The sequence below is a fragment of the Dipodomys merriami genome, unplaced genomic scaffold (assembly GCF_024711535.1).
Source record: "Dipodomys merriami isolate MVZ:Mamm:240054 unplaced genomic scaffold, mDipMer1.0.p SCAF_98, whole genome shotgun sequence".
In the NCBI taxonomy this organism is placed as follows: Eukaryota; Metazoa; Chordata; class Mammalia; order Rodentia; family Heteromyidae; genus Dipodomys; species Dipodomys merriami.
In genome coordinates, this window is record NW_027206601.1 from 709,339 (window position 1) to 734,457 (window position 25,119).

General features: G+C 48.2%; 1 protein-coding gene across 5 annotated transcripts in view; it reads left to right on the forward strand.

Annotated features, from left to right (window-relative positions):
• The window catches only part of Tns3 (tensin 3), a 235,025-nt gene extending 211,476 nt beyond the window's left edge, over positions 1–23,549 (forward strand). For all 5 annotated transcript variants that reach the window (XM_070014524.1, XM_070014526.1, XM_070014523.1 and 2 more), the window contains 11 exons: positions 1,968–2,139; positions 3,036–3,673; positions 4,608–4,694; positions 7,665–7,796; positions 9,855–9,950; positions 10,753–10,830; positions 12,038–12,115; positions 16,175–16,343; positions 19,053–19,121; positions 19,213–19,239; positions 20,582–23,549. In XM_070014524.1, the coding sequence (XP_069870625.1) occupies positions 1,968–2,139; positions 3,036–3,673; positions 4,608–4,694; positions 7,665–7,796; positions 9,855–9,950; positions 10,753–10,830; positions 12,038–12,115; positions 16,175–16,343; positions 19,053–19,121; positions 19,213–19,239; positions 20,582–20,726 (1,691 nt within the window). In that variant the 3' untranslated portion in view covers positions 20,727–23,549. The remainder of the gene's footprint in view (positions 1–1,967; positions 2,140–3,035; positions 3,674–4,607; positions 4,695–7,664; positions 7,797–9,854; positions 9,951–10,752; positions 10,831–12,037; positions 12,116–16,174; positions 16,344–19,052; positions 19,122–19,212; positions 19,240–20,581) is intronic.
• Positions 23,550–25,119: the final 1,570 nt, after the last annotated feature.

Here is a 25,119-nt window from a genome sequence, read left to right on the forward strand (position 1 = left end):
ACAGAGAGAACCACACAGCTACAGAGCCTGCCCCAGAGCTGGTGCTAACAGGGCGATAAACAAAGCCACTTTCATGAGAAGTGCTGTGCTTGCTGATTTCTGAGCCAAAAAGTGTGATAATTGGAACAAAGTAGGGTTTCATTCTTTGCTAGTCTCTTCTCATTTGGTGAACACCTCTGGCATGCCTTGTGAATGTATTCTGGGCATCCGAGTCCTGGAATGGGTTCCTCTGATCTCTGTGGCCTTTAGGCTCAATAAAAACAGGCACTAGGGATCTCTGGTAGTGATGCCAATCATGAGAGGAGCTGCTGAGTGACTGACTTCACCTGCCTAGACTGTTCTGTTCCTCATTGGCCCACAGGTGCCTGAGACTTGAGGGGTGAAACAGCTATTCTGATTCATCTACTCATTCCTCAGAGTCAGGCCCCAGGGCACAGTGCTTTGAACTTTCCCCCCTCTAACCTCTAAGCTAGCTGTTGCTCACTTCATTCACTCACTGGTTCATTCATTACCTTCCCGACATGGCATGCCTACAAGGCCCATCTCAGTGCTGGAAACACAGCAGTGCGTGGTGAAGTGGCTTCTGTGGAATAGTGTTCATCAAAAACCCACCCATCCTGTCCTTCCTACTTCCAGAATCCTGGAAGCCTTCTAATGCCTTTCCAGGAAGAAAGGAATTTCCTGAAGATGAGTCTCTCTGAGGCCCACAGGCTGTGTTCGCCTGCTCTCTCACCTCTGATTCTCACCCCCCAAGGGCAGAAGTGCTGTTCTCTCTCTGTGTCTCTCTGTCTGCCTCTCCCGCTCTCCCTCTCCCCCCCCCAACCCCTGTGTGTGTTTTCCTTGTTTTTCTTTTTTTTTGGTCAGTCATGGGGCTTGAACTCTGGGCTTCAGAGCTATCCCTCAGCTCTTCAGCTCCAGGCAAGCACTCTACCGCTTGAGCCACAGCGCCACTTCCAGTTTTCTAGTGGTTTATTGGAGATAAGAGTTTCATGGACTTTCCTCCCTGGGCTGGCTTTGAACCAAGATCCTCAGATCTCAGCCTCCTGAGTAGCTAGGATTACAGGTGTGTGCCACTGGCGCCGGGCCCTTTTTCTACCTTCCCATGGATCTAAACTTTGTTTGCAGAGTTAGTGTTCAGCAAATATATTTTAGATGGGAAATAGAAACTGAGGATATGGATCAAGATGTCTGGAGTTTGATCCCCTTAACGCTGAGAAAAAAAGTCAAATATGAAAGAAAATCAGTCATGCAGAGCATAGTTTGAAATACTGTATAGTTTTGTGTTTTTATCCCTAGCGCCATGGGAAAAATGATGGATGAGCTTGGAAGACAGTTATCTAATTCACCATTTAATTTAAAATGCTCATTGTGGTCTTTCTGGGAGGAGATGGTCAAGTCATTGTAAGAAAATGTCAGCCAGCTGCCAGTGGGTCATGCCTGTAATCCTAGCTATTCAAGAGGCTGAGATCTTCAGGACTGAGGTTCAAAGCCAGCCTGGGCAGGGAAGTCCATAAAACTCTCATCTTCAATTAACCACCAAAAAAAGTTGGAAGTAGAGCTCAACTGGTACTAATAGCCTTGAGCAAAAGAGCTTAGGGACAGTGCCCAGGCTCTGAGTTCAAGCCCCAGGACTGGCACTAAAAACAAATGCACTTGATCTCAGCAAGAGACCGACATTCTCCTCTAAACAGACCAGTGGTGACCCTGGGTGATCATGGGGCTTTACCCTGTATTCATTCATTCATTTATTCATTCACTCATTCAGCTGAGGAGCACTGTGCATAGGCCCTGAGCAAGCAGCCATCTCTGGAAACACTGATGGCAATCCTGCATGGTGATGGGAAGCTACCCCTTTCAGCTTCTATAAGCCTAAGATACTGAAGCCATTCCTTACGGCACATACTGAAGGTTGAGGTTGGACACCTTGGATCACATATTCAGCCTTCGCTTTCGGGTTTTTCCTGCAGAGCCACGAGGCTGCCCAGAAATTCTCAGCCACACCGTGGGGATGTCAGAGAGTCCTGTTGGACCCAAAGCCGCCATGCTTCGGGCTGACGTGGCCTCCACACCCAGCCTTCAGCAGGCGTTCACATCTTCCTGCACGATTTCAAGCAATGGCCCTGGCCAGAGGAGAGAGAGGTAGGACAGTGGGGTAAGCCGGTAGTGGCACTGGCTCTAGGGGAGGAAGAGGAGAGGCAGGATTCTGGATTGTGGCCAGAATCAACGCCCAGATCAACGCCCACAGAGGGACGTTCCAGCCCAGAGCAGAAGTGACCCTGAGGGTTGGGGAGCAGCTGTCTCCAGCTGCTCAGGGGGACATGGGATTTATAGGAAGCATGGGAAACCCAGTGGCAGAGAGACTGATTGCAAGAATGGAAAGTAAGACAAGAAGGTCCTGCATTACCCAGCAGAGGTCCATAGTAGGCAATGGGGGACCACTGGCCAGAGTTGAAGTAAATTCCTTAAAGTTTACCCCTGGGCACCTGGTTTTCTGTTTCCCACCCCTAATTCTTTCTCCTTTCTCATTACAATAAGGACTTACCTGATTATTTGCTAATCTAAATATATGTGTGTCGTGTGGGTTGTATCTTTACCTATCTTTCTGTATTCCTAAATGGGTGGTTGTTTCCACTTCAGTCTTCCACCTGCATCTGAAGAAGATGGTCAGTCCATGAGCCTCATGTCTAAAACCAGGAAGAGAACCAAATCCCATATCAGCTATGGTTTCTCCTATGCCTCTGTGATAAACTTCACACAAAGTATTTGATGGCTGATCCAAAATGCCTGTGTCACCAGGAACACCTTAGTGACTAGTAAGGGACACTGAATAGCAGATGGAGGTAGGAAGGGGTGAGATTTCCTCACAGTACTCAGAATGGCATGTGATTTGAAACTCACTTCTGCAATCTCCCACTTAATAGTTTTAAACCATAGCTCTCCTTGAGTAAATATAAAATAGATACAGGCCAGGTTAGTTGGAGATTTTCAGGTAGCTCACCTTCTCTAATGGCTATTTGGCTTTGTCTTTCAAACAGCCTGCCTTCTGCAGAATGCCAGTGGGCGGAGAGCAGCCCCAAAGCCTCTGTCACCCTGCTGGGGGGCCGTCGGCCCTCAGGAAGCCCTCTGGGTACCAACGAGTTCTCCAGCCCTGGCAAGGACTCTCCAGGGCGGCCCTGCTTTCCGTCTCCAGCACCCCAGCCCTCCATGCACAGCCATGAGCTGTCTGCAGTGGAGCCCCAAGATGCCCTCCCCCCCACAGGGAGCCAGGCCTTCCTAGGTCTCAGCACTGCCCCTGTGGGAGGTGGCCTTCTGCCTGGTGAGGACCCAGGGACCTTGTTGGCCAATTGCCATGGGGCATCGCCAGCCCCTGGTACCTCGCTGGCCTCAGCGGGGGCTGTGGATGGCAGCTTCCCACCCCACAGCTTCCTCACGATGTCCCCTGGACGCAGCAGCCACCACAGCCCAGGCCTGCAGGGTCAGGGAGTGACCCTGCCCGGGCAGCCACCCCTCCCTGAGAAGAAGCGGGCCTCAGAGGGTGATCGCTCTTTGGGCTCAGTCTCCCCCTCCTCCAGCGGCTTCTCCAGCCCCCACAGCGGCAGCACCATCAGCATCCCCTTCCCAAATGTCCTTCCAGACTTCTCCAAGTCCTCCGAAGTGGCCTCACCTTTGCCAGGTATGTGTTACCACTTCTGTTTTGCCACTTGGGAGGAAAGGGTCTGGGGTTTGCTGTGTGAGCTGGCCTGCGTGTGCATTTCCATAGCTGGCCAGGGTTCTTAAAAAGAGTCTCAGCCATATTGCTGGCCAGATATGCTTTCAATATTTCCCATTCATTCTTTTAAAAATGTTGTTACTGTTATTATAAAGGTGAGGTACAGAGGGGTTACAGTTACCTAAGTCAGGTAATGAGTACATTTCTTTTTGGACAATGCCACCCTTTCCCTTGCTCTCTCCCAGTTTTTCCCTCCTATCCCCACCCACAAGTTGTACAGTTAGTTCATTTTTGGCATAGTGTCCAGTGAGTACCACTGCTGTATTTGTTCATCCTTTGTCCCACCATTTCTGTGCCTACTCATTTTTTTACTTCTGCTATTGTCTACCTGAGAATCATCTCAATGGAAGAAAGAACACCTACTCCCCTTTTCCCTTTGCCTTGCAAACAGATTTTTTCAGTTACTTTTATTTTCATATTATAGATTTATCCAGAATTTAGTTATGAAGGGTTACAAATATGCAAGGCATGGTAAGACATACCAGTCAGATGAAACCCATTTTTGAATGTATTTAGAAGTGTGTTGTAGGATTGAGATGTAGCTTGGTGGCAAACACTTATATAGCAAGTGTTAACATCCTGGGTTCAATTCCCAGTACCAAAAAGGAAAAGACCAAAAAAAAAAAAAAGTAGTTAAAAGTGTGTTACAAAGTATCCAAGCCCGGTGTTGTCTGGTAGACCCATGACTAGCTTGCAAACCCAGCCAGGTCAGGTATGGTCTAGAATATTCCCTTCTTCCTTTATTGGGGGCTTGGTTTTCAGACTTGGCAGGTCTTCACAGGCAGGAGGTCCCTCCATACTTCTGTCACAATCACTCTTTTATATTTTGCTTTCATAGACAGTCCAAGTGATAAACTTGTGATGGTGAAGTTTGTTCAAGACACTTCCAAGTTCTGGTACAAGGCGGATATTTCAAGGGAGCAAGGTAGGTGGGAGGCAAGGCCTGCTGGGACCTCTCCTGTGCTGGGTGGGTGCAGGCAGCTTGGTGTTGAGGGGTCCTGCAGTGGGACTGTGAGAGGACCTCGCCTGAGGTGTCAGTGGATTAGAACCAGACCCTCTTCATTGTGCGTTTCTCAGGGAATGCCATAACCTTGAGGCTTATGGGGAAAACTCACGCTCATGAGGAGTTGGTGAGGAATGAGTCCAAGCCATGTGTAGAGTATAATCACTGCTGATTCCACCAGCCACCAGCTCGCCACAAGACCAGCTCAGGGCTGCCTACTAGGGGGGAAACATACCACCCATGTCACCATCTTGGCTGGGACAAGGTCAGGAAAGAGAGAGACATGCCCCCTTTCACTGCCCTGCTGGAGGAAGTCAGAGACCCCGTATTTCCTGGACACTTGGGTTGGCTCCCTTTGGGAAGCACTTAATATCTGTTTGGACTTAACCTAATGCAAAACCAGACAGAGCATCTATCTTCCTGATTCAGCCTCAAGATGGTTTTGAAAAAATTGAAATCAGTGCTGTCTTCAGTGTTTTTTAAATTAACACCTAATACCCCTATAGTTTATGTGGGTGATTATACTGAATACACCTAGGTCATGTGTCATGAACCAAGGGGGCCATTCGCTTTCTTACCTTACTAAATGTATATCATGAAGTTATTGGCAATACTGAGGAATATTGCCACTTCCTTCTCCTTTATTTTTTAGCCCAATTCTGATCACCGAATGTGGGCTGGCAGGCTATTCCCAGCCTGATGACAAGCACTTGAGTTCACAAGCGCCTGTAACTCCACCCTCTGCCTAGGGAAGCTGCTGTCCTTTGGCTAGGTCCGGGGAAGGCTGCTGTGGGCAGGGGGTGGAGCTCTGGTCTGAGGGTGGAGGAGGGGGTGACCCTTAGAGAGTTTGGTGTGGGAAGCCCGTGGCTATGTCTGTAGCAACTAGGGGTCAGATTGGATCCCTCGGAATAGAAGGAAAGCCAAGGTCTGCTTGGTGGGTTCTAAAGGGGGTAAGTGGTTTGTACCTGTGGCCAGCAGGAACCCACCTGGCTAGTCTATGCCTGGGTATCTCAAGGTCAGAAGAAAGTCATCCCATTCTCCTTACACTCATGCCTCAGGAATGCCCAGAGATGAATAGTGAAGTGGCTTTCTCCTTGAAATCCTGCCACTCGGTTATAAAGATAATGGAAATTATGAGAATGTGTATTTCTTCCCATGAGCTCAATGAAGCAGTTGTTTTTAATGGGAGAGAAGGGAAGGAAGAAAAGCAGTCCCATAGTCTTGCCTTTCCCTGAATTGGCCTTTGTGAAAATCTGCTTACCAAGTTTAAAGGCTCCGTGCTTTTAGGGGCTGAGTCCTCTTGGCCACCAGCCCAGCTTCATGATGGTGGCCCTAGTACTTTATTTGACGCTATGTAGATGGACTAGGAGGTGTTATGTTCTAGAAGGCTCTGTGTACATCCTCCTGTTGGTTAGCATTGGTCTTCTGGATTATGGAGGTGGGTTGGGCTGGGCTGGGCTGGGCTGAGCTGCTCTTTCCTATTGTGTAAGGACCATAGCAGCAAAGGCCTCCTCCAGCAGACAGACCGGGGAGATAGCTTGGAGCACCTCTTAGGCACTGAGTGGGGAGCTCTGGCTACTTCTGGTACCTGATAGATGAACAAGAAATGGTATGGCACCCTGTCACCTGTGTTAGTCAGCTTTCCATGACCATAATGAAGTACCTCAGACAGTTAACTTATGAAGAAAAAAGGTTTACTTTGTCTTTTGGTTTTGGAGTTTCTGATCCAAGATCACATTGCTTTCTGGCTTTGTCCCACAACTGGCATGAATGTCCCCCCATGCAAGAAGTGCGTGCCCAGCAAAGTGCTTTGTGTCCCAGCCTCTAAGAGCCCACCCCGGTCATTGAAGCACCTTCTGGCAGGCCTACCTATTAAAATTTCCAGCACTTCCAGTGGCAGGCTGTGGGCACCAATCTTTACCCACAGGGGCCTTTGGAAAAGTTAATAGCCAAACAGTAGTATCTTGGTTTGCTTGACCTTTAGCGGCCATTTTAGAAAGATTTGTTCTCATCTGAAGTGCCCAGTGTGTACATTGGTGGTGATTTTTCCACTTATACTCGAAAACATAATGTACTTCCTCCACATCTTAGAGTAATAGTCTACATTCTGCTGGGTGTGCCAGCTACTCTGAATGCCACAAGGCAATCCCTGGGCTTCTTTGGTTTTTCTTTTATAACTATGGGATTTGCTTCTCCTGGAAAAAACTGCAAAGACGTTTTAGGGATAGAGTCCAGGTGTGGAGGTGCAAGTCTATAATCCCAGCTGCTCAAGAAGTGCAGGTGTGAGGATCAGAGACCCAGACAACAAGTATGAAATGAAAGTCTACCTGAAAAAAATACCTAAAGCAAAAAGGGCCGGGGACTTGGCTCAATGGAGAGCATGCCTGCCTAGCAAGTGTGAGCCCCAAGTTCTGATGCCAGGACTTCCAAAAACAAAATGAAAGGAACCATGCTTTGTTGCACGTTATTGTTCCAAGATTAATGTCTTACGATCTTGTAAGGTAAACATAGAAACACTTCCAGATGAAAGAGGAAGCAAAAAGTAAAATAGAAATGACAATAGTTCCGATTGTTCTGTATCAGGCCATTGCTTCTCAGGCTGTCTGTGAAGGGTTCACTGTGTTGGGTAGAGAATCAAGTCAGGGAGCATGTGCAGGGCTGGGGGGTGGGAGGAGAGGGCACTGAAACCTTTGCTTTGTAAAAGCCCCGTCACTCACTACGACTAATCGAGTCCTGGAGTGGACATCTATGCCCAGACTACAGAGTCTGTCCATTGTGGCACTAGGATCACATCCCAGTGCGTACCCGGCTATACTCCAGCCTCAGCAGGAACTTTGCCAAGGACCTCAATGGGTGACATCTTTTATCTATCTGTCCTCTGTTTTCTTCTAGCCATTGCCATGTTGAAGGACAAAGAGCCTGGCTCATTCATTGTGCGGGACAGCCACTCCTTCCGAGGGGCCTATGGGCTGGCCATGAAGGTGGCCACACCCCCTCCCTCCGTCCTGCAGCTGAACAAGAAAGGTAAGGGCCTCGTCCATCATCCTGTCTGTGGGGAATAAGTTAGTAAGTGACTGACCCCCATGCTCACAGATTTTCTGTTTTGTATCTCTTATTTTTTAGATATATTTTCCCAAGTATTCTCTTTGTCCAAGGAAGAATGTTAGGTTTATGAATCTGTTGTTTGTGATGGTGGGTAATGCACTCCATTGTTCAGAAAAATTCATTGGTCACCAGCCCCATCCACCTCTTTAGTTCTTGCTCCCTGGGGCCCATCCAGGGTACTTCCTGAGTGGTTTTCCACTGGTGGCATCCATACAGACAAATGGCCACTTCCCTTCTTACTCTAGAAAAAGTAGCACTTCGTATGTACTACTCGAATATATATTCCCAATAGAGCACTTTCAGGTTGGTTAAAAGCTGTATAACACCAGATGGCAGTGGCTCACTCCTGTAATCTGAATAAAGGGGCATAGTGTTACATGCCTGTCATTCTAGCCTTAGTAGGAAGTGTTAAGGGGGGACTGCAGTGCAGACAGGCCCAAACAAACACTGAGACAATGTCTCAAAAGGACCAGTGGCGGGCTGGGAAGGTGGCTCAGTGGTAGAGCGCTTGCTTTGCATGCCAGAGGCCCTGGGTTCGATTCCTCAGCACCACATAAGCAAAAAGAAAAAAGCCAGAAGTGGTGCTGTGGCTCAAGTGGTAGAGCACTAGCCTTGAGCTGAAGAGCTGAGGGACAGCGCCCAGGCCCAGAGTTCAGGCCCCACGACCCGACCCCCCGCCCCGCAAAAAAAAAAAACAAAAACAAAAGGACCAGTGGCTCCTGTGGTAGGTAGAAAGCTTGCCTTGAATTCAAACCCTGGTGCCAAAAATAAAAACAAACACGAAAATACAGTGATGCAAGAATATAATAAGCCTAGAGTCATGAGATGATCAGCTCTGGGCATAAAGGACTGTGCGTGCCTGACCTTGCTTGCTGCTCCTGCACCATTGATGAAAGCAGAGAGGAGCCCAGTGATGTGCTGGCAATTCTTTACTTTTCCTTCCTTTCTTTTCTTTTCTTTTTTTTTTTGGGTCCGGTCGTAGGGCCTGAACTCTGGGCCTGGGCGCTGTCCCTCAGCTCTTCAGCTCAAGGCTAGCACTCTACTACTTGAGCCACAGCACCGCTTCCGGCTTTTTTCTTTTTGCTTATGTGGTGCTGAGGAATCGAACCCAGGGCCTCAGGCATGCAAGGCAAGCGCTCTACCACTGAGCCACCTTCCCAGCCCTTCTTTTCCTTTCTTAAAGCCACTTTTGGTCTTGAAGTACAACTCCATTCATAAAGATGTATAAAAGCTTTACGGGTTTTAATGATCACCATTAAAAGCACACAAGCAACATGGCCGGTTACATGTTGCAACTAACTAACTCTGAAGCAAGCACATGGAATTGCAGCCCAGGAGAGCAAATGGGGGCCGAAATCCCCTCCTCAATCTCCACACTCCTCCCAGCTGTGTCAGGATCATCCACATTGTTTGGGAAAACTTCAGAAGCCCCAGACTTGGCTCCTTGGTGCCCTTTAGGCTGTCCCAGTGCCCTTGGGTGTGTTTGCATTGGGCTGTGAGCAGCCCCATTTTCTCTAGCTTGCTCTGCACTCTTCCCTGCCCCAGCTCCCGCCCGCCCCTCCGGCCCCTCCCCACACACACCTGACAATGGTATGCAGAAGAGAACTGAGCACAAACTGTACTCTGTAGTTAATTCTCTCCAGCAAATGTATCTGGTGAATTCATGAGCCCTCTTCCTTTCCTTCTCCTCTCTCCTCCCCTCCCTTCTTCCTTTTAATTTTGCCAGTACTAAGGCTCAAACTTAGGGTCTTGTTCTCTTGCTGTCCTTTTTGGCTCAAGGCTGACACTACCACTTGAACCACAGCTCCACTTCTGGCTTCTTTTCTGGTTAATTGGTGATTAGGAGTCTCAAGGATTTTTCCACCTTGGCTGGCTTCAGACCTTGATCCTCAGATCTCAGCCTTCTGAGAAGTTAGGATTATAGCTATTAGCCACCAGCGTTGGCTACAAAATTGTTACTTTAATTTCTGTTCACAGCTGGAGATTTGTCTAATGAACTTGTCCGGCACTTTCTGATCGAATGTACCCCAAAAGGAGTGCGGTTGAAAGGCTGCTCCAATGAGCCGTATTTTGGTGAGTCCCCTCGAATTTGCTCTTGATACCTTGAACACTATGCTTCAGACACCTCTGCCAGCCCACCCAAGATTTATGATCTGCACTTTGTGATTCACTCAGTTTAGTCCTCAGATCTGAGAGCCCTCAGAGGTACCGTCTTTTAAGATAGCTGGCTAGCCAGCGGTTCTTCAAAGTATTGTTAAGCCAGATAAACACCACCACATCAGGACTAGAAATCATGTGTGTTAACAAGGTACCATCAAGGTGACCTCCAAACGCAGGCACAAGGAGCACAGAGCCTCACCAGGGCTAGAATACCCTTCCTTCCCGGGAAGGGCAAGCCACCCAGCCTAGAGCACTCTTCCTTCCTGGAAAGGGGAGAGCCACTCAGCACACCTCCAGCATACTGGTTAGCAAAGCCCTGAGTTCTGCTGAGTGGGGATAATGTATGAGATCAGAGTCAGAGTTAACCCAGTGAGCCTAATGGCTAGTGGCTGTAATCCTAGCTACTCAGGAGGCTGAGATCTGAGGATTATGGTTTGAAGTCAGACTTGGCAGAAAAAGATCATGAGACTCTGATCTTAGCAAAAAGCCAGAAGTAGAAATATGGCTCAAGTGTTAGAGCCCCAGCCTTGAATAAAACAAAGCTAAATGTGAGCACAGGGCCCAGAGTTTAAGCCCCAGGACTGGCACTTGTGTACACACACAGAGTTGTGTACACACACACAGAGTTGGAGTTACCTTCTCAGCCCTCCTACATTTGGTGAGCATACCGCAGAGAAGAGGTTATTGATGCTGTGTGCCTCTATTTCCTTCTCAGGGAGCCTGACAGCCCTGGTATGTCAGCACTCCATCACGCCCTTGGCCTTGCCCTGCAAGCTGCTTATTCCAGAGAGAGGTAGGTGCTCTGCTTGAGCCTCGGCGTTGCATGGCCTGAGCTGTCTCATACACTGTTGTGGGACGAGAACCACTGGGAGGTGGTAGACTAGATTTTGTCTTCTGACATGCCTTCTTGAGTAAGCCCAAAGAGAGCCACAGAGTTCCTCTGAGCTGAGGGGAGAGGAGGAGATGCACCCACTGCCTGCAAACAGATGGCCTGGGGTTGCCTCATGGTTCCCATGGAGATGACTCTCGGCAGCTGGCAATATCAAACATACACATAGCAGACCTGACGTAGGGCCATTTAGATTTAACTGTCATTCTGCAAACATGGACAAAATGTGGATGTCACTGAATGTTAGTGATGGGCCCACTGTTTTCTTATGTTTGTTCGGAAACATCTGTAATAATTTTTTTAAAAATAGCAGAACATATCATTGACTCTATGGCCCAACTTTCTCAAGCCGCCTTAATTCCATGTAAAGATAATTCTCTGTAAAAATTATCTAATTAAAAATATGGATGAGCCAGGTGCTGGTGATTCACACATGTAATTCTAGCTACTCAGGAGGTTGAAATCTGAGGATCACAGTTTGAAGCCAGCTCAGGAAGGAAAGTGTGATACTTTTACCATCAGTTAACCAGCAAAAAGCCAGAAGTGGAGGTGTGACTCAAGCAGTAGAACATCAGCCTTGAGGGAAAGAGCCGAGCAAGTGCGCAGAGTTCCGAGTTCCCCAAAATACATTAGGCAACTGGGATTTGCCTTTTAAACTCTTTTTTTTTTGGGGGGGGGGGGGCTCTGGTCATGAGCCTGAACTCTGAGCCTGGGCGCTATCCCTCAGCTCTTCAGCTCAAGGCTAGCACTCTACCACTTGAGCCACAGCGCCACTTCCGGCTTTTTTCTTTTTGCTTATGTGGTGCTGAGGAATCGAACCCAGGGCCTCAGGCATGCAAGGCAAGCGCTCTACCACTGAGCCACCTTCCCAGCCCTGGGATTTGCCTTTTAAAAGTTGACTACTCATATCCATGAATTCAGAGATCATATTCTGATTGCTAAATTCCCTCACTTGGCTCAGAATATGATCCGTTTCTCCGAGCATCTATTTGTCCTGAAAAAAAACTTGATTCTGCAAAGCCATTTCATGTCACCCTCCGGAACTTCTGTTATCCGTGTCTTGATCTTTTCTTGAGGACTCACAACTGTGTTTTCTTGCCCCTTCCTGCAGATCCATTGGAGGAAATGACAGAGAATTCTCCCCAGACTGCAGCCAATTCAGCAGCGGAGCTGTTGAAGCAGGGGGCAGGTCAGTGGACACAGCTTCCTCTCCCATCCCCTGGTGTCTGGGCATCATCTTTATTCAGGTTTCCTTCTTCCCTGTGGACTGTGAAGGAAGTTTCCTTTTATAGAAGCTTGCACAGAGCTGGGTGGGGTACAGTTGTCAGGGGACGGGCCCAGGGTATCACAGCCTGGAAACATTACTTTAGGACCAGACCAAATTCAGCAGAATAGTGGTGAGTCCTGGATTTAGTTCGGGGTTGGGAGGGAAGTGCAGTGAGACAGGATGTGGTGACCTGTCTTGCCAGCTGTGAATGTAAAAACGTTCCCAAGATGTGTGACTCAACCATCAGTAGACATGAGTCACCATGGGGCCCACACTGCCATCAGCCTGGTAAGAGAGGCCCCACCCCCAGCTCTCTGCAGAGACCAGGCTGCTTTGTGGGCGTGTTTTTGGAAGATTGTACATTTTGTTTAGAAGCGGGGAAGAGACAATTGCATAGGAGATCTTTACACAGGTGGTTGCAGAAATGTTGGAGAAGGGGCTTTTGGTTCCAGTGGAAGTGTGTATTAGAAATACTTCAGTGTTTTATTACATATCTATATACTACTTTATAGCTACAACGCTATGATAAGGTATAATACGCCTAAAGAGATCTCCTTGTTTTGTTTTGTTTTACTGGTATTTTAGCTTGAACTTTGGGACTCTTGTTTGTTTGTTTGTTTGTTTGCTCAAGGTTGGCACTCTATCATTTGAGCTGCACCTTCAGTTTGGTATCTTCTTTTTTTGCTACCACATCAAAAGCCACACTGCTGAGGCAAGGAGTAGGGGAGCAGCTTCTAGGGAAGCATGGATCTGGTTGGGCCCCAGTCAGTGTCAGCGTTACCTGCAGGATCAGCTGTGGTTGGGCACTGTCAGTGCCAGGTAGCTGCTGCATCACAGCAGTGAGGCTGCCGTGTCTCTGATCTCTGCAAGTGGGTTTTGTTTGCTAAAACTGCATTCTGCTTCACTCAGGATCCCGGACTCTGGGATAGAAAGTCCCCTGAAATCACCAGGGCCCATAGCCTCACTAGTAGAAGCCAAGACTCAGACATAGTAGCAGTCAGACAGCTCACAGGACGGGAATCAATGTAATCCTACTCGCTTTAATCCCACGTCATTTGATACTTAGGAGGCCAGGATGACTTTGATCCAATCTCTGTATAATTTCTGTTTGTGCTTGAAACTTGTTCTTAATTGTTTCTTCTTGTGCTGAAGGAATGTAGGATAATCCTGAAAAGAAAAATGGTTTTATCAGATGTCTAAGGTTTCCTATAAACATGGTGGAAGTTTTGTTGTTGTTCTTTGTATTTTTTGTTTTTTGCATGGTTTGGACTCAGGCCTCACACTCACTCAGCTTGCTTGCTCAGCTGGTGCTCTGCCTCCTGAGACTTGCTGGTTATTTTGGAGATGGAGTCTCACATGCTTCTCTTTCCAGGATTTGAACTGAGATCCTCTGGATCTTAGCCTTCTGAAAATAGCTAGAATTACAGGGCTATGCCACCAGTACCAAAATGTGATGTGTTTTTTTGTGCCGATTATGGGTCTTGAACTCAGGGCCTTGGGTGGTCCCTGAGTTTTTGGTGCTCTACACTTGAACCACAGCTCCACTTCCAGCTTCTTACTGGTTGTTGGAGATAAGAGTGTCACAGACTTTCCTGCCTTGATTGGCTTGAACCAAGAGCCTCAGATCTCAGCCTCCTGAGTAGCTAGGATTGCAGGTGTGAGCCACCAGCACCTGGCATGATATGTTTTTTCATCTTGGTGTTCTGTAAGTATGATTTCTTAATAAAAGCAACATGTATTCTGTAAGGTAATACAGGAAAGAAGGAAAACCTCTTTCTCATACTGGGAGGAAGACCATCACAGATCAGTCTTGTCACCTCTCATTCTTGGGGTTGTACCTCCTGTGCCCCTTCCCCCCCCTCCACACACACACACACACGCACACGCACGCGCACGCACGCATGCATGCACACACACACACACATATATACAGTGGATCAGTCTTTCATATTCCCTTACAAATTTTGCATGATTTTTTACAATCATGATCCAGGTCACATTTCTTAATGATTATACAGTGGTCCATCTTGTAATTCAATTATCTGGTTGTCTATTTCATCTGTCTTTGGCTTTGTTTTTCTTCATTCTACATCGTTGTCTTGAGATAAATTGGCAGAAGTGAGATTCCAAGGTTAGAATATGTTGGCCTGAGCCTTGCTTCCATACTATGAAGTAGCACCCCCCGCACCGCTCCATGGGCCTGGTGGGTACTGCCCTGCTTAATGTCCCATGAGACACTGCCTTCCAGATATTCTCTCCTTGCCCCGGCACTATGGAATTGGAATTGGATGGGCCTGGACCAGGCCTACCTCGGGTGTAGCTTGAGGACAGCTGCAGCACCAGTCAGTTAATCCCCTCCTTAGCAGGATAGCTGATAGCTCACACCTGTAATCCTAGCTTCTCAGGAAACTGAGGCGTGAAGATCATGACTCAAAGCTAGCCCAGGTAGGGAAGTCTGTGAGAGTCTCACCACCAATTAACCACCAAAAACCCAGGGGCAGAGGTATGTTTCAAGTGGTAGAGCACCAGCTTGAGCAGAGAAAGCTAAGGTCCAGGTCCTGAGTTCAAGCCCCAGTCTCTCTCTCTCACACACACACGCACGCACGCACGCACGCACACACACACACACACACACACACACACACACACACACACACACACACACACGCACGCACGCACGCACGCACGCTCTGTTTTGCCAGTGGGGTCCATGTGAATGCCATTCCAGGTTGTACCAATGGGACCATTTTCATGATAGTTGGGTCAAAATTCTCTTTTTCCACCTCTTCTCTCCAACTTGTCTTGTGTAGAAGACACAGGTAAAATATTTACCCTCTTAAAACCTGCTTTCAATTTAGTAGGGGTTTTATAGACACACATGCTTTCTACTTTACAGTTCTATTCATAGCAGAGACTCTTCTGCTTTTCCAATTACCTGTGAGCCTTTTTTTTTTTTTTTTCTTTTTCCATGTTGCTATATAATTTTCCTGGTTGCTGTTTGCTGGTTGCTTAGTATTTTCCCCGGAGGACAAATTGAAGCTCCTCTTTTTTGGACAGAATCTCTTTCCAGTGTTTGCCCTCTGTAATAGCTGTATAGTCCCAACAGCATCTGTAGTTGACTTACACCACTGGCTGTGTTCTATTTTCCTTCTCAGTCTTCCCAGCGCTGGGACTTATAGGTTAGTTCTAGGTGTTCTGGGTCTTCCTGGTAAGTTTGGCCACATTATCAGCCAAAGTTGGCCCAAGTGACACCAGCTTTTGTCAAAGCTCTCTGTGGGTATACTAGGGGAGAGGGTATTCCCCATCTTTGGCTATGCCTTGTTGCCTAAGAGAGCAAGCATCTTTTGAATTGGGGAGCTGACTTCTAAAATTCCTTGTTAGCTACTATGTTTATTTCAGAAGGTTGGTGAGAGAATGGGTTGGGTGTTGGTGGCTCACATCTCTAATCCTAGCTATACAGGAGGCTGAGATCTGAGAATCTCCATTTGAAGGCAGTCCAATTAACCAGCAAAATACTGGAGTGGAGGTATTGCTCAAGTGGTAGAGCACCCACCTTGAGAAAAGCAAAAAAAAAAAAAAAAATGAGAGTGAGGCCCTGAGTTCAAGCCCTAGGCACAAAAATAAGGATAGACAGATCTATCTGCAGATAGACCTGTCTACTCTGACTGGCTTGTGTTGTCTCTGCATCCTGCATCGTCACCTCGTAGGACCTGGGGCGGGGAATTCTTTGGAATCTACCACATGCTGCCTCCCTGAGAATGTCTTCGAAAAGCTCCTTCACCACCTTGCCATTGAAGTGAATGCCTTTGGTCATTATTGTGCATGTCATCAGACTTGGGGACCCGCGATGCCTGCTGTGAAATGTACCAAGCCCGGGTCACCTGTACAGGCTGTTGATGAGCCACCCTGTGCCTGTCTGCCTCCACCGTGTATACCAGCTGTCACGGCTGACAGGCCCCTGCTTCTCCCCTTGTCTTCCAGCCTGCAATGTGTGGTACTTGAACTCTGTGGAGATGGAATCCCTTACAGGTCACCAGGCGGTCCAGAAGGCCCTGAGCATGACTTTGGCCCAAGAGCCAGCCCCGGTGTCCACGGTGGTGCACTTCAAAGTGTCCACCCAGGGCATCACCCTGACGGACAATCAGAGGAAGTGAGTTCTAAGAGGGAGCTGGGGAGGGCCCTGATCCCTGTGGGAGGTGGGAGGGTCCTTCTCTCTGCAGGGCCATAGCTGCTGCTTGCTCTTCTCTTGTGTGAATGTTTGTCTTAAGTAAGTCATTAGCAGCCCTTGAGGTCTTTGGTGGCCAGCCTCTTCTAGGCTGTTCCTGTTACTAGGAAGGTCTCAGGAACTGTATGTAAGCCGTTCACATTTAAAGGTTTTTATCTTAAGAATCCATATTTTTTTAAAAAAAAGTATTTGGGGTTCTGAATATTCCATGTCATATGCAAATGCATAGATCTTTTTAGTCTTTTTAGTGTGTGCAAACCTGTACTGTGGCTTGAACTCAGGGCTTGGGTTCTGTCCCTTAGCTTTTTCATTCAAGGCTGGTGCTCTACCACTTGAACCACAGCTTTACTTGCAGCTTTTTTAGTGGTTAATTGGAGATAAGTCTCACGGACTTTGCTGCCTGGGCTACCTTTGAACCTCAATCCTCAGATCTCAGCCTCCTGAGTAGCTAGGATTACTGGCATGAGCCACCAGTGCCTGACTTTAGTCATTATTTTAGAAACACTGTGAGACTGATCAAAGGTATTTCCCGTTTCAGCATCATTATTTTTTTTTCCCTCTTTGAACCAGTACTAGGGCTTGAAGTCAAGGCCTAGTGTTCTAGCTTAGCTTTTTTGCTCAAGACTGCCACTTGAGCCACAGCTCCATTTCTGGCCTTTTGCTGCTTCATTAAAGAGTCTTGTGGTAGTTTTTGTTTTTGTTTTTAGTTTTGGTTGGTCGTGGGACTTGAACTCTGGGCCTGAGAGCTATCCCTCAGCTCTTCAGCCCAAGGTGAGCACTTTACCACTTGAGCCACAGAGCCACTTCTGGTTTTCTGGTGCTGTATTAGAGATGAGTCTCATGGACTTTCCTTGCCAGAGCTGGGTTTGAACTGCAGTCCTCCAATCTCAGCCTCCTGAGTAGCTAGGATTACAGGTGTGCTGCCAGTGCCCGGCTTTGTGGTGGTTTTAATTTGCCTGTTCTGGCTTTGATGTTCAGATCTCAGTTTCCTGAGTAGCTAGGATTACAGATGTGAGCCAGCATGCCTGGCTAACATTGTTGTTGTTTTTAAAATTGTTATTATAAAGGTGATGCACAGAGGGGTTATATTTATGTAAGTCATGTAAAGAGAACATTTGTTTTTGGGCGTCATTCCTTCCCTCCCTCTCTCCCAGTTTTTACTTCCCATCCCCACCTTTAAGTTGTGTAGCTCAATTTCAATGTAGTGTCTATGAGTAGTTGATGCTCATAGTGTTTCAGGTGAGAGTGGGGCCTGGGTACAAATTGTTCCCTTTGGCTGAACTTATAGGCCTTTATTGTCCCTGTTTACTGCTTTGGTGATGCTGGTGCAGGCATTGACTGATCCCCAGGGCTGTGGAAAATACACCGTTACAGGCTCATGCCCCTCTGCCCTACCCCCCCACAGTTATCTGGGAGGTGCATGGTGCCTTTGGCCCAAGGTCAGGACATAACTGTCAGGTGTTAGTTAGGGTCCTAGCCTGTGTGATTAACAAGGAAGGCAGCTTGTTAGCCATGTCACAGGGAGGTGGCAGGAACCCTAGAAGACAGACAGACAGATGCACTGGACACAGACCTACCAGAGCATTCTGCACAGGATTTTCCCTTGCCATTTCCTTCCCCAACAGTGCCTGCTCCTGGCCTGTCCCTGACTGGATAGTTTTCATTTGCCTAAACTGGGTGAATTTGAAGACAGAGTCTTCCATCCATTATTTTAGAATGGATGAAGTAAGTTTGGGCAGATTTTGCTCATATTCCTTCATCCAATAAGACAGGAATCAGAGACAAGCCTTGGGCTTAGCCAGTTGACTCCGAGTTCAGTGCTTCCTCTCCATGCTTACCAGCAGTGAACATGGGCAAGTTGCTTCCTTCTCTGGTGCTGGAATTCTTCATCTTTCACATTTACACAAAAGTACCTGGGGATGGGTGCATGTGACTTGCACCTATGATCCTGATTGTGAGGCTGAAATCTGAGAATTCCCATTTCGAAGCCAGCCTGGCCATGAAAGTCCTTGAAACTCTTTACTTCCAACTAACCACCCAAACTGGAAGTGGAACTGTGGCTCAAAAGTGGAAGAGCACCATCCTTGAGCAAGAAAGCTGAGACACCCAGGTCTTTGATTTCAAGCCCCAGTACCTGCACCAAAAGACCCGCGCCCCCCCCCCCCCCCACACACACACACAAAGGAAACCTGGGAATTCAGCAACACAAATAAGAAGGGCAAAGGAAAGACGCCAGGTTTGGCCTGGCCTCGTGAGCTGAGTTGAGGCTGTCTCAACCACTCCCTGTGTCCGTGTGGGTACCATGCTATGAAAGCAGCAGGATGTTTAGGATGCTGTCTTCATAGTCCATGAGACTGAGGCTGGACGGGTCTGGGGGCCCAGGATGCCCCTCTGTGCCCATGTCTCCCCTGAAGCCCCTTGGGGCTCCTTGATGCTATCCTACATGCCACGTGGTCTGTTGACTCTTCCCGAGCACAAAGCTTGCCTTTCTCCCTAAAATACAAATGGGGAAGTATCAAATGGTTTCTACCCCCACCGATCTTCACCTATGGGGAGATGGGGAGCCATCACATCACCCATCCCTCCTAGTACCCCAGTAACAGGAGCATTCCTCTGTTCCCACGCACCCCACAGGCTCTTCTTCCGGAGGCATTACCCTGTGAGCAGCGTGATTTTCTGTGCTTTGGACCCACAAGACCGGAAGTAAGAAATTTACATTTTAATTAAGTGAGACAGATCCTTTGTTTTACCTTTTTAACTTAAAAATTAACCTCTTTTCTCTTTAATTCTCAAGGTGGATCAAAGATGGTCCTTCCTCCAAGTAAGTCACCGCCTTTATTTTTCACATATTTATTCTCTCTGTTTAGAATCATAGTCCAAAGTTGAATTTAGTTCCAGCTTTCCAAAAGAGATTCCTTGTAAGAAAACCAGAGTCAGATCAGTAAGATGGTTTGCTTGAAAATACAAACAGGTCAGGTGCTGGTGGCTCCCACCTGTAATCCTAGTTACTCAGGAGTCTGAATTCTGAGGATCACAATGCAAAGGCAGACCAGGCAGGAAAGTCCATAAGACTCTTTCTTATCTCTAATGAACTTCTAAAAAGTCAAAACTGGAGCTGTGGCTCAAGTGTGAGCCTTGAGCAAAAGAGCTCAGGGACAGTGCTCAGGCCTTGAGTTTAAGTCCCAGGATAGATAGATAGATTTAGCTAATTGTGCCTACTGGCCAGGACGTGAGTAATAAGACAGATCGCTCATCCTTTCCAGCCAGGTGGGAGTGTGGGGTGTGGTGCTCAGAGCTGGGAGGAAGAGCACAGCTTGAGGTGTGTTTTCTTCAGACATTCTTCTGGGAGGATTCTTTCCAAGGAAATGTGCCTTTGGGGGGAACAAAGGGACTCTGTCCTACCCTGCCATTGGAGGGTAGTTTGCAGCTATCTGCAGTTCTGTCTTCTGCCCAGGTTTAATAACCTCACTGTCCACTGTGGGCCTCATTCCCTTTGATCCCTTCCCAGAACTCCCCGGTAGTGTGGTGAGTGCTAGTAGCTTCCTCTGAGCTCCAAAGGACCATGTTCCCAACATCCTTGGGCCTCAGGCTTGTAATTTGGGGTGTCAGTGGCCTAACCCTTCCGTGGTGTGGAAACTAAGCTGAAACAGAAACTCCTTTTTTTTTTCTTAGAAAAAGCAGAGAGATCATTGGCATTTTTTTTTTTTTTGGCGGGGGGGGGGGGGTGGGTGTGGGAGGGAATGATCCTGATTGTGTTAAACTTCAGACTTTTAAAAGCCTATTAAGATGATGGTTTTCTTAGAGAAATGAATTTCTTAGAGAAAGAACTAGGGACAGCTTCCTAAACTGGGTATATGTGGTCAGAGAGGCTTAGGAGACCTGAGGAGAAGTCTTGGCCTATTTCCCTGGGGCCCCAATGGGTGAGGACTGCAAGACTGGGTGGGCTGGGACTTCTGTGTCATCTCCCAGACCTGTAGGACCCCCACCATTGGGACCCTGAGTCCCCCATGTCCACTGTTGCCCAGGAACTTGGGTTCCTACCCCATGGGCAAGCTGTGGGTGGAGTACACTAAGATAAGTGTGTGTTTTGATTTCGGGCAGGGGATGTAGTTTGCTCTCCCCAGCTCCAGCTTCTCCTCTGATCTGAACTTTTCTTCCTGCAGAGTCTTTGGATTTGTGGCCCGAAAGCAGGGCAGTGCCACAGACAACGTGTGCCACCTGTTTGCAGAACACGACCCGGAGCAGCCAGCCAGCGCCATAGTCAATTTCGTGTCAAAGGTCATGATTGGCTCCCCAAAGAAGATCTGAGAGCCCCTCCTAGCCCAGAACCCCCACCAGATGCCTCTTGAGATGTTCACAATGACAGTGGGATGAGGCAAGGCCCTCACTTTGTAACACCCCAATAATCCTGACAGTCCACACAAACAACAATGTCAGCAGGGGTTGACCTTTTCCTGAGAGGAACTTATCCGCCACTTGTCTGTAAAGCACTTTGGAGTAGAAGGAACTTGGCCCAGGGGTTCCTGGCCAGAAAGCCAGGGGAAAGTGCTGTGCCAGGAGAGAGCATGGAATGCGAGGTACCCTGTGTTCTGGCATACCAGCCTCGGGGAGGGCAGAGTACTGAACCCACTGGGCAGGAGCCATCTTGTGCATCAATGCCCTCCCTCCTTCCCTGTGATCTTCCCACCACTGAGATGCGGATGAAACTGAGAAAGGGACGCATGTTTGAAGAAGGTGCGAGCAGGTCAGACCCTTCCAGAAACGGAGGGGCCGTGGACTAGGGGATAGCACTGTGGGCTACGAGGATGAGGGCGGCTGGATCCCAGGCATGGAAGAGTGTGCAGAGTCAAGAGACCTACCTACCGCTCGTGGGGAGACTCTGGCTCTGTGCATAGATGGAGCGCTGGACTGGAGAGAACCCGGAAGGACCTGGAGGAGAAGGGAGAAGAGGGAAGCAAAAATGCCATTTCTATATAATTTATATTTTACTTAATGCCAAATTATTTATACAGTTTGCCATTGTTTGACGGCAGCTGCAGTGTTCAAGATGTTTGTCCCCTCATGGGCCCCCGACCCCTGACCTCTAGAAGACAAGCAGTGGTATGGGGGTGACTTTAGAGTCCCCCACCTGCGGTACTCCAAACAGGCAGCTTTGCTTTCGGAAGCCCAACCTGTGCTTTGTATATGGACATGCCTTTTCCAGGCTGCTTGCCTTGAGTTCTGGGAATGCTGGGGTGAGCCTCTCACCCACTGTGGTCCTGGCTGGAGTCCTGTGTAGGCCTGAATGACCTTTGTGGGGTGCCCCCTTGCTGCTTCGGGTGGCACCTGCAGCTTCCCTGTGTCACATGACACTCGGGGGAAAAGAGCAGGAATTCCAGCCGGGCATTGATGACTCACGTCTATTATTCTAGCTACTCAGGAGGCTGATCTGAAGATCATGGTTCAAAGCCAGCCTTGGCAAGGAAAGTCCATGAGACTCTTAACTCCAATAAACCACCAGAAAGCTGAAAGTGGCGCTGTGGCTCAAGTGGTAGAGTGGTCGCCTTGAGCTGAAGAGCTGAGGGACAGTGCCCAGAGTTCAAGCCCCACGACCCATCAAAAAAAAAAAAAAAAAAAAAATGAGAACAGGAATCCCAGTCTTATAGGCTCTGATCAGTGACACTTCTCTGTGTCATCCTGGCCATGGAATTGGGTGTGACAGTGACAGATCATGCTCAAGTGCATTTTCCAGTAGCCATCTTGCTCACCTGCAGCTGACATGGGTTTGGGAGCTGCGGTGAGCCTGGGACTTACCAGTATTGAGAGACGGAGCCAGGCCGTGTGGAGACAAAGCTGCAGGCTCCTTCCCGCACAACCCATTGTGGTTTGTGGGAGCTTCAGTTGCCTCCCACCCCCATTATGACCCATTCTGAAATTCCTGTTCTTCCTAGTGTTTGGAAGGCCACAGGCACACAGGTTACCAAGATGGGCTTGGGGGAGTGGGCTCAGTAGGTTTTCAGTGATGGGCAGAGGAAGGTACAGCTTCAGGCAGAGCTGGAAGCAATCGAATCATGAGGATGGTGTGTGTGTGTGTGAATGTGTGTGTGTGTGTGAGCGAACGAGTGAGCGAGTGTGTGTGAGTGTGAGGGTGTTTGTGAACTGGAGGATTACTCCACTTTTTAGCTCCTATTTGATGCACCAAAAGCCAAGTGCCTCCTTTCTGTGCCAAATGTTTGCCTTGGTCTTCACAGACCACCTTGTGGCTATTAGAGAATGTTTTGGCATTCTCTGGAAGGCCCTGATATGTTTCCCTGAGGCTCCTAGCATTTCAGTTTTTCTTCCACTGCAGACAACCTGACAAGGGAAGCTGAGTCTGCCCACTGATGGTTTCTACCCAAGGGGGACCCAAGACCCCAGGCCCCGTCCCATATCCCTCTTGAATAGACGGGGCCTGGTAATGGTGAGAGCAGGAGGGGTGTGCAGCTGTGTTCAGACACCAAGGCCTCTAGGAAGGCCTTTGTAGAGTGCACTCAAGAAGCAACCCTCACTGTGGAAAGCCACCAGACTGGCCAGGTGTGAGTTTGATTCAAAGGTAAAGGTGATCAAGGCCATCTAGGAATTCCCTTTGAGCACACACAGCTCCCTCTGATGATCCATGGGAAGCTACCTTCCTTCCCATGGTATGGCAGGTTTTCCACTCCTCGGGTGACTGTGTTAGATGGAACAAGTCTCAGACTTCCCCGTTTGTGTGCCCAGGACCTTTGCTTGGGCATTTTGCCCCTGGAGCTCTAGTCCGGCTTAAACACTGTCCTGGGAGTCAGTGCAGTGAGTTCACAATAACCATGTCCTGCCGACACTTGTACTAGCCAGGGTCCTTATTAACCTCCTCAAGAAGCGTGTATTCCTCCAGTGGTAAGCGATAGCCATGTTAAATGTTCACTACAATTACCCTCAGTGTCCAAGACCCTGTATTGTGTCCTCACCTGCCTTACTTGTTAGCGTTTATTTTTACTCTTCTGATATTGTAAAGAATATATATCCAGTATGTAAATGACTGTTCTATAAATCCTTTGTATAGTCATTTTCTCTGCTCTTTAAATACCATCTCTATTCAGAGTATAATAATAAAAATTATGACCTTGCTAAGCCTCATGAGACAGGCATTTGTGTGACTCCCACTATGTGTTGTATATGTCTCTCTGTGTGTGCCTGGCTGTTTTTGTTTTGTTTTTTGTATTCTCTGCTGGTACTGAGGCTTGGACTCAGCATCTTGCTCTCTTACTTGGCTCCACCACTTGAGCCTCAGCTCCCTTTTGGGCTTATTGCTGGCCAATTGGTGCTAAGAGTCTCACAGACTGCTGACTTGGAACCTTGATCCTCAGATTACAGCCTCTAGGGTAGTTAGGGTTATATATGTGAACTACCAGTGCCTGACTTGTATTTTGCTTTATTTTTAATTCTGTGTGTGTGTGTGTGTGTGTGTGTGTGTGTGTGTGTGTGTGTGTGTGTGTGTGTGTGTGTGTGTGTGTTTTAGTTTTTAAAAGACGTGTGCTCAGATAATCAATTCACATTCGGCACTCAAGAATATATTATAGCCAGGCACTAGTGGCTCATGTCTGTAAATCCTAGCTACTCAAGAGGCTGAGATCTGAGGATCATGGATCAAAACCAGCCTAGGCAGGAAAAAATCCATGGGATTCTTGCCTCCAATTAATCATCAAAAAGCTGGGAGTGGAAGTGTGGCTAAGGGACCCCACTCAGTTCAAGTACTGGTGCATGTTATACATATGCGTGCACACACTCTCCATATATATTTAGAGAGAGATCTGTCTATATCTTTATCTATAATGTGTGTGTGTGTATCAGACCTGGGGCTTGAACTCAAGGCCTGGGCACTGTCTCTGAGCCTCTTTTGCTCAAGGCTAGTGCTTTACCACTTGAGCTGCACCTCTACTTCTGTCTATTTGATGGTTAATTAAAAGTCTCACAGAGTTTCCTGCGAGAGTTGGCTTTGAACCACAGTCCTCAGGTCTTGGCCTCCTAAGTAGCAAGGATTACAGGCCTGAGCCACTGGTGCCTGGCTATGATACATTTCTGATGCTCTATAACTACCCACTCCCTCCCCTGGCTGGAGGAGGATGACTTTGTGACAGGACATCCCCTGATGGTGTTGGCCTCGGCTCAGAATACTGAAAGTTCAGTGAATTTAGCCTTAAGCAGATACTGGAGACCTTCCTCCTGCAGGGTCCTTCCCTGCTGTCTGTGGAGGGCTTTGCCGGTCCTGCTGGCCCTCTGCCCGATCGGGCTGTCTCCTCCCTCCCGAGTCAGGTAGCAGGGCACAAGTCTATCCACTAACTCATCCCCTCAGCTCTCAGTCTGGAAAGAAGTGACATGTGGAGCCCAGGCCAATTACGACCAGTAATCAAGATTTCAGTTAGCTGCTTGTCTCGGTGGTCAGTGTTCCCTTTGCACTGTTGGCCCTGGAGACCCCAGTTCCACTGTGAGCTTAGCCTCTCACTTCCATCTCCACTCTAGAAACATGGGCCACCAGGTCATGGTGATGCTCACAGCATTATGATGCCGACAATGGCAGATGCAGTGTTGTCCAGCAGGAGGGTACCAGTGGACCCCCACCCCCTTAAGCTGGCCACCACCTGAGTCTTGGCCATGATCTCGGTGAGGTCTGGAGGGCACTGATGTAGTGCTGGTCAGATGGAGGTGA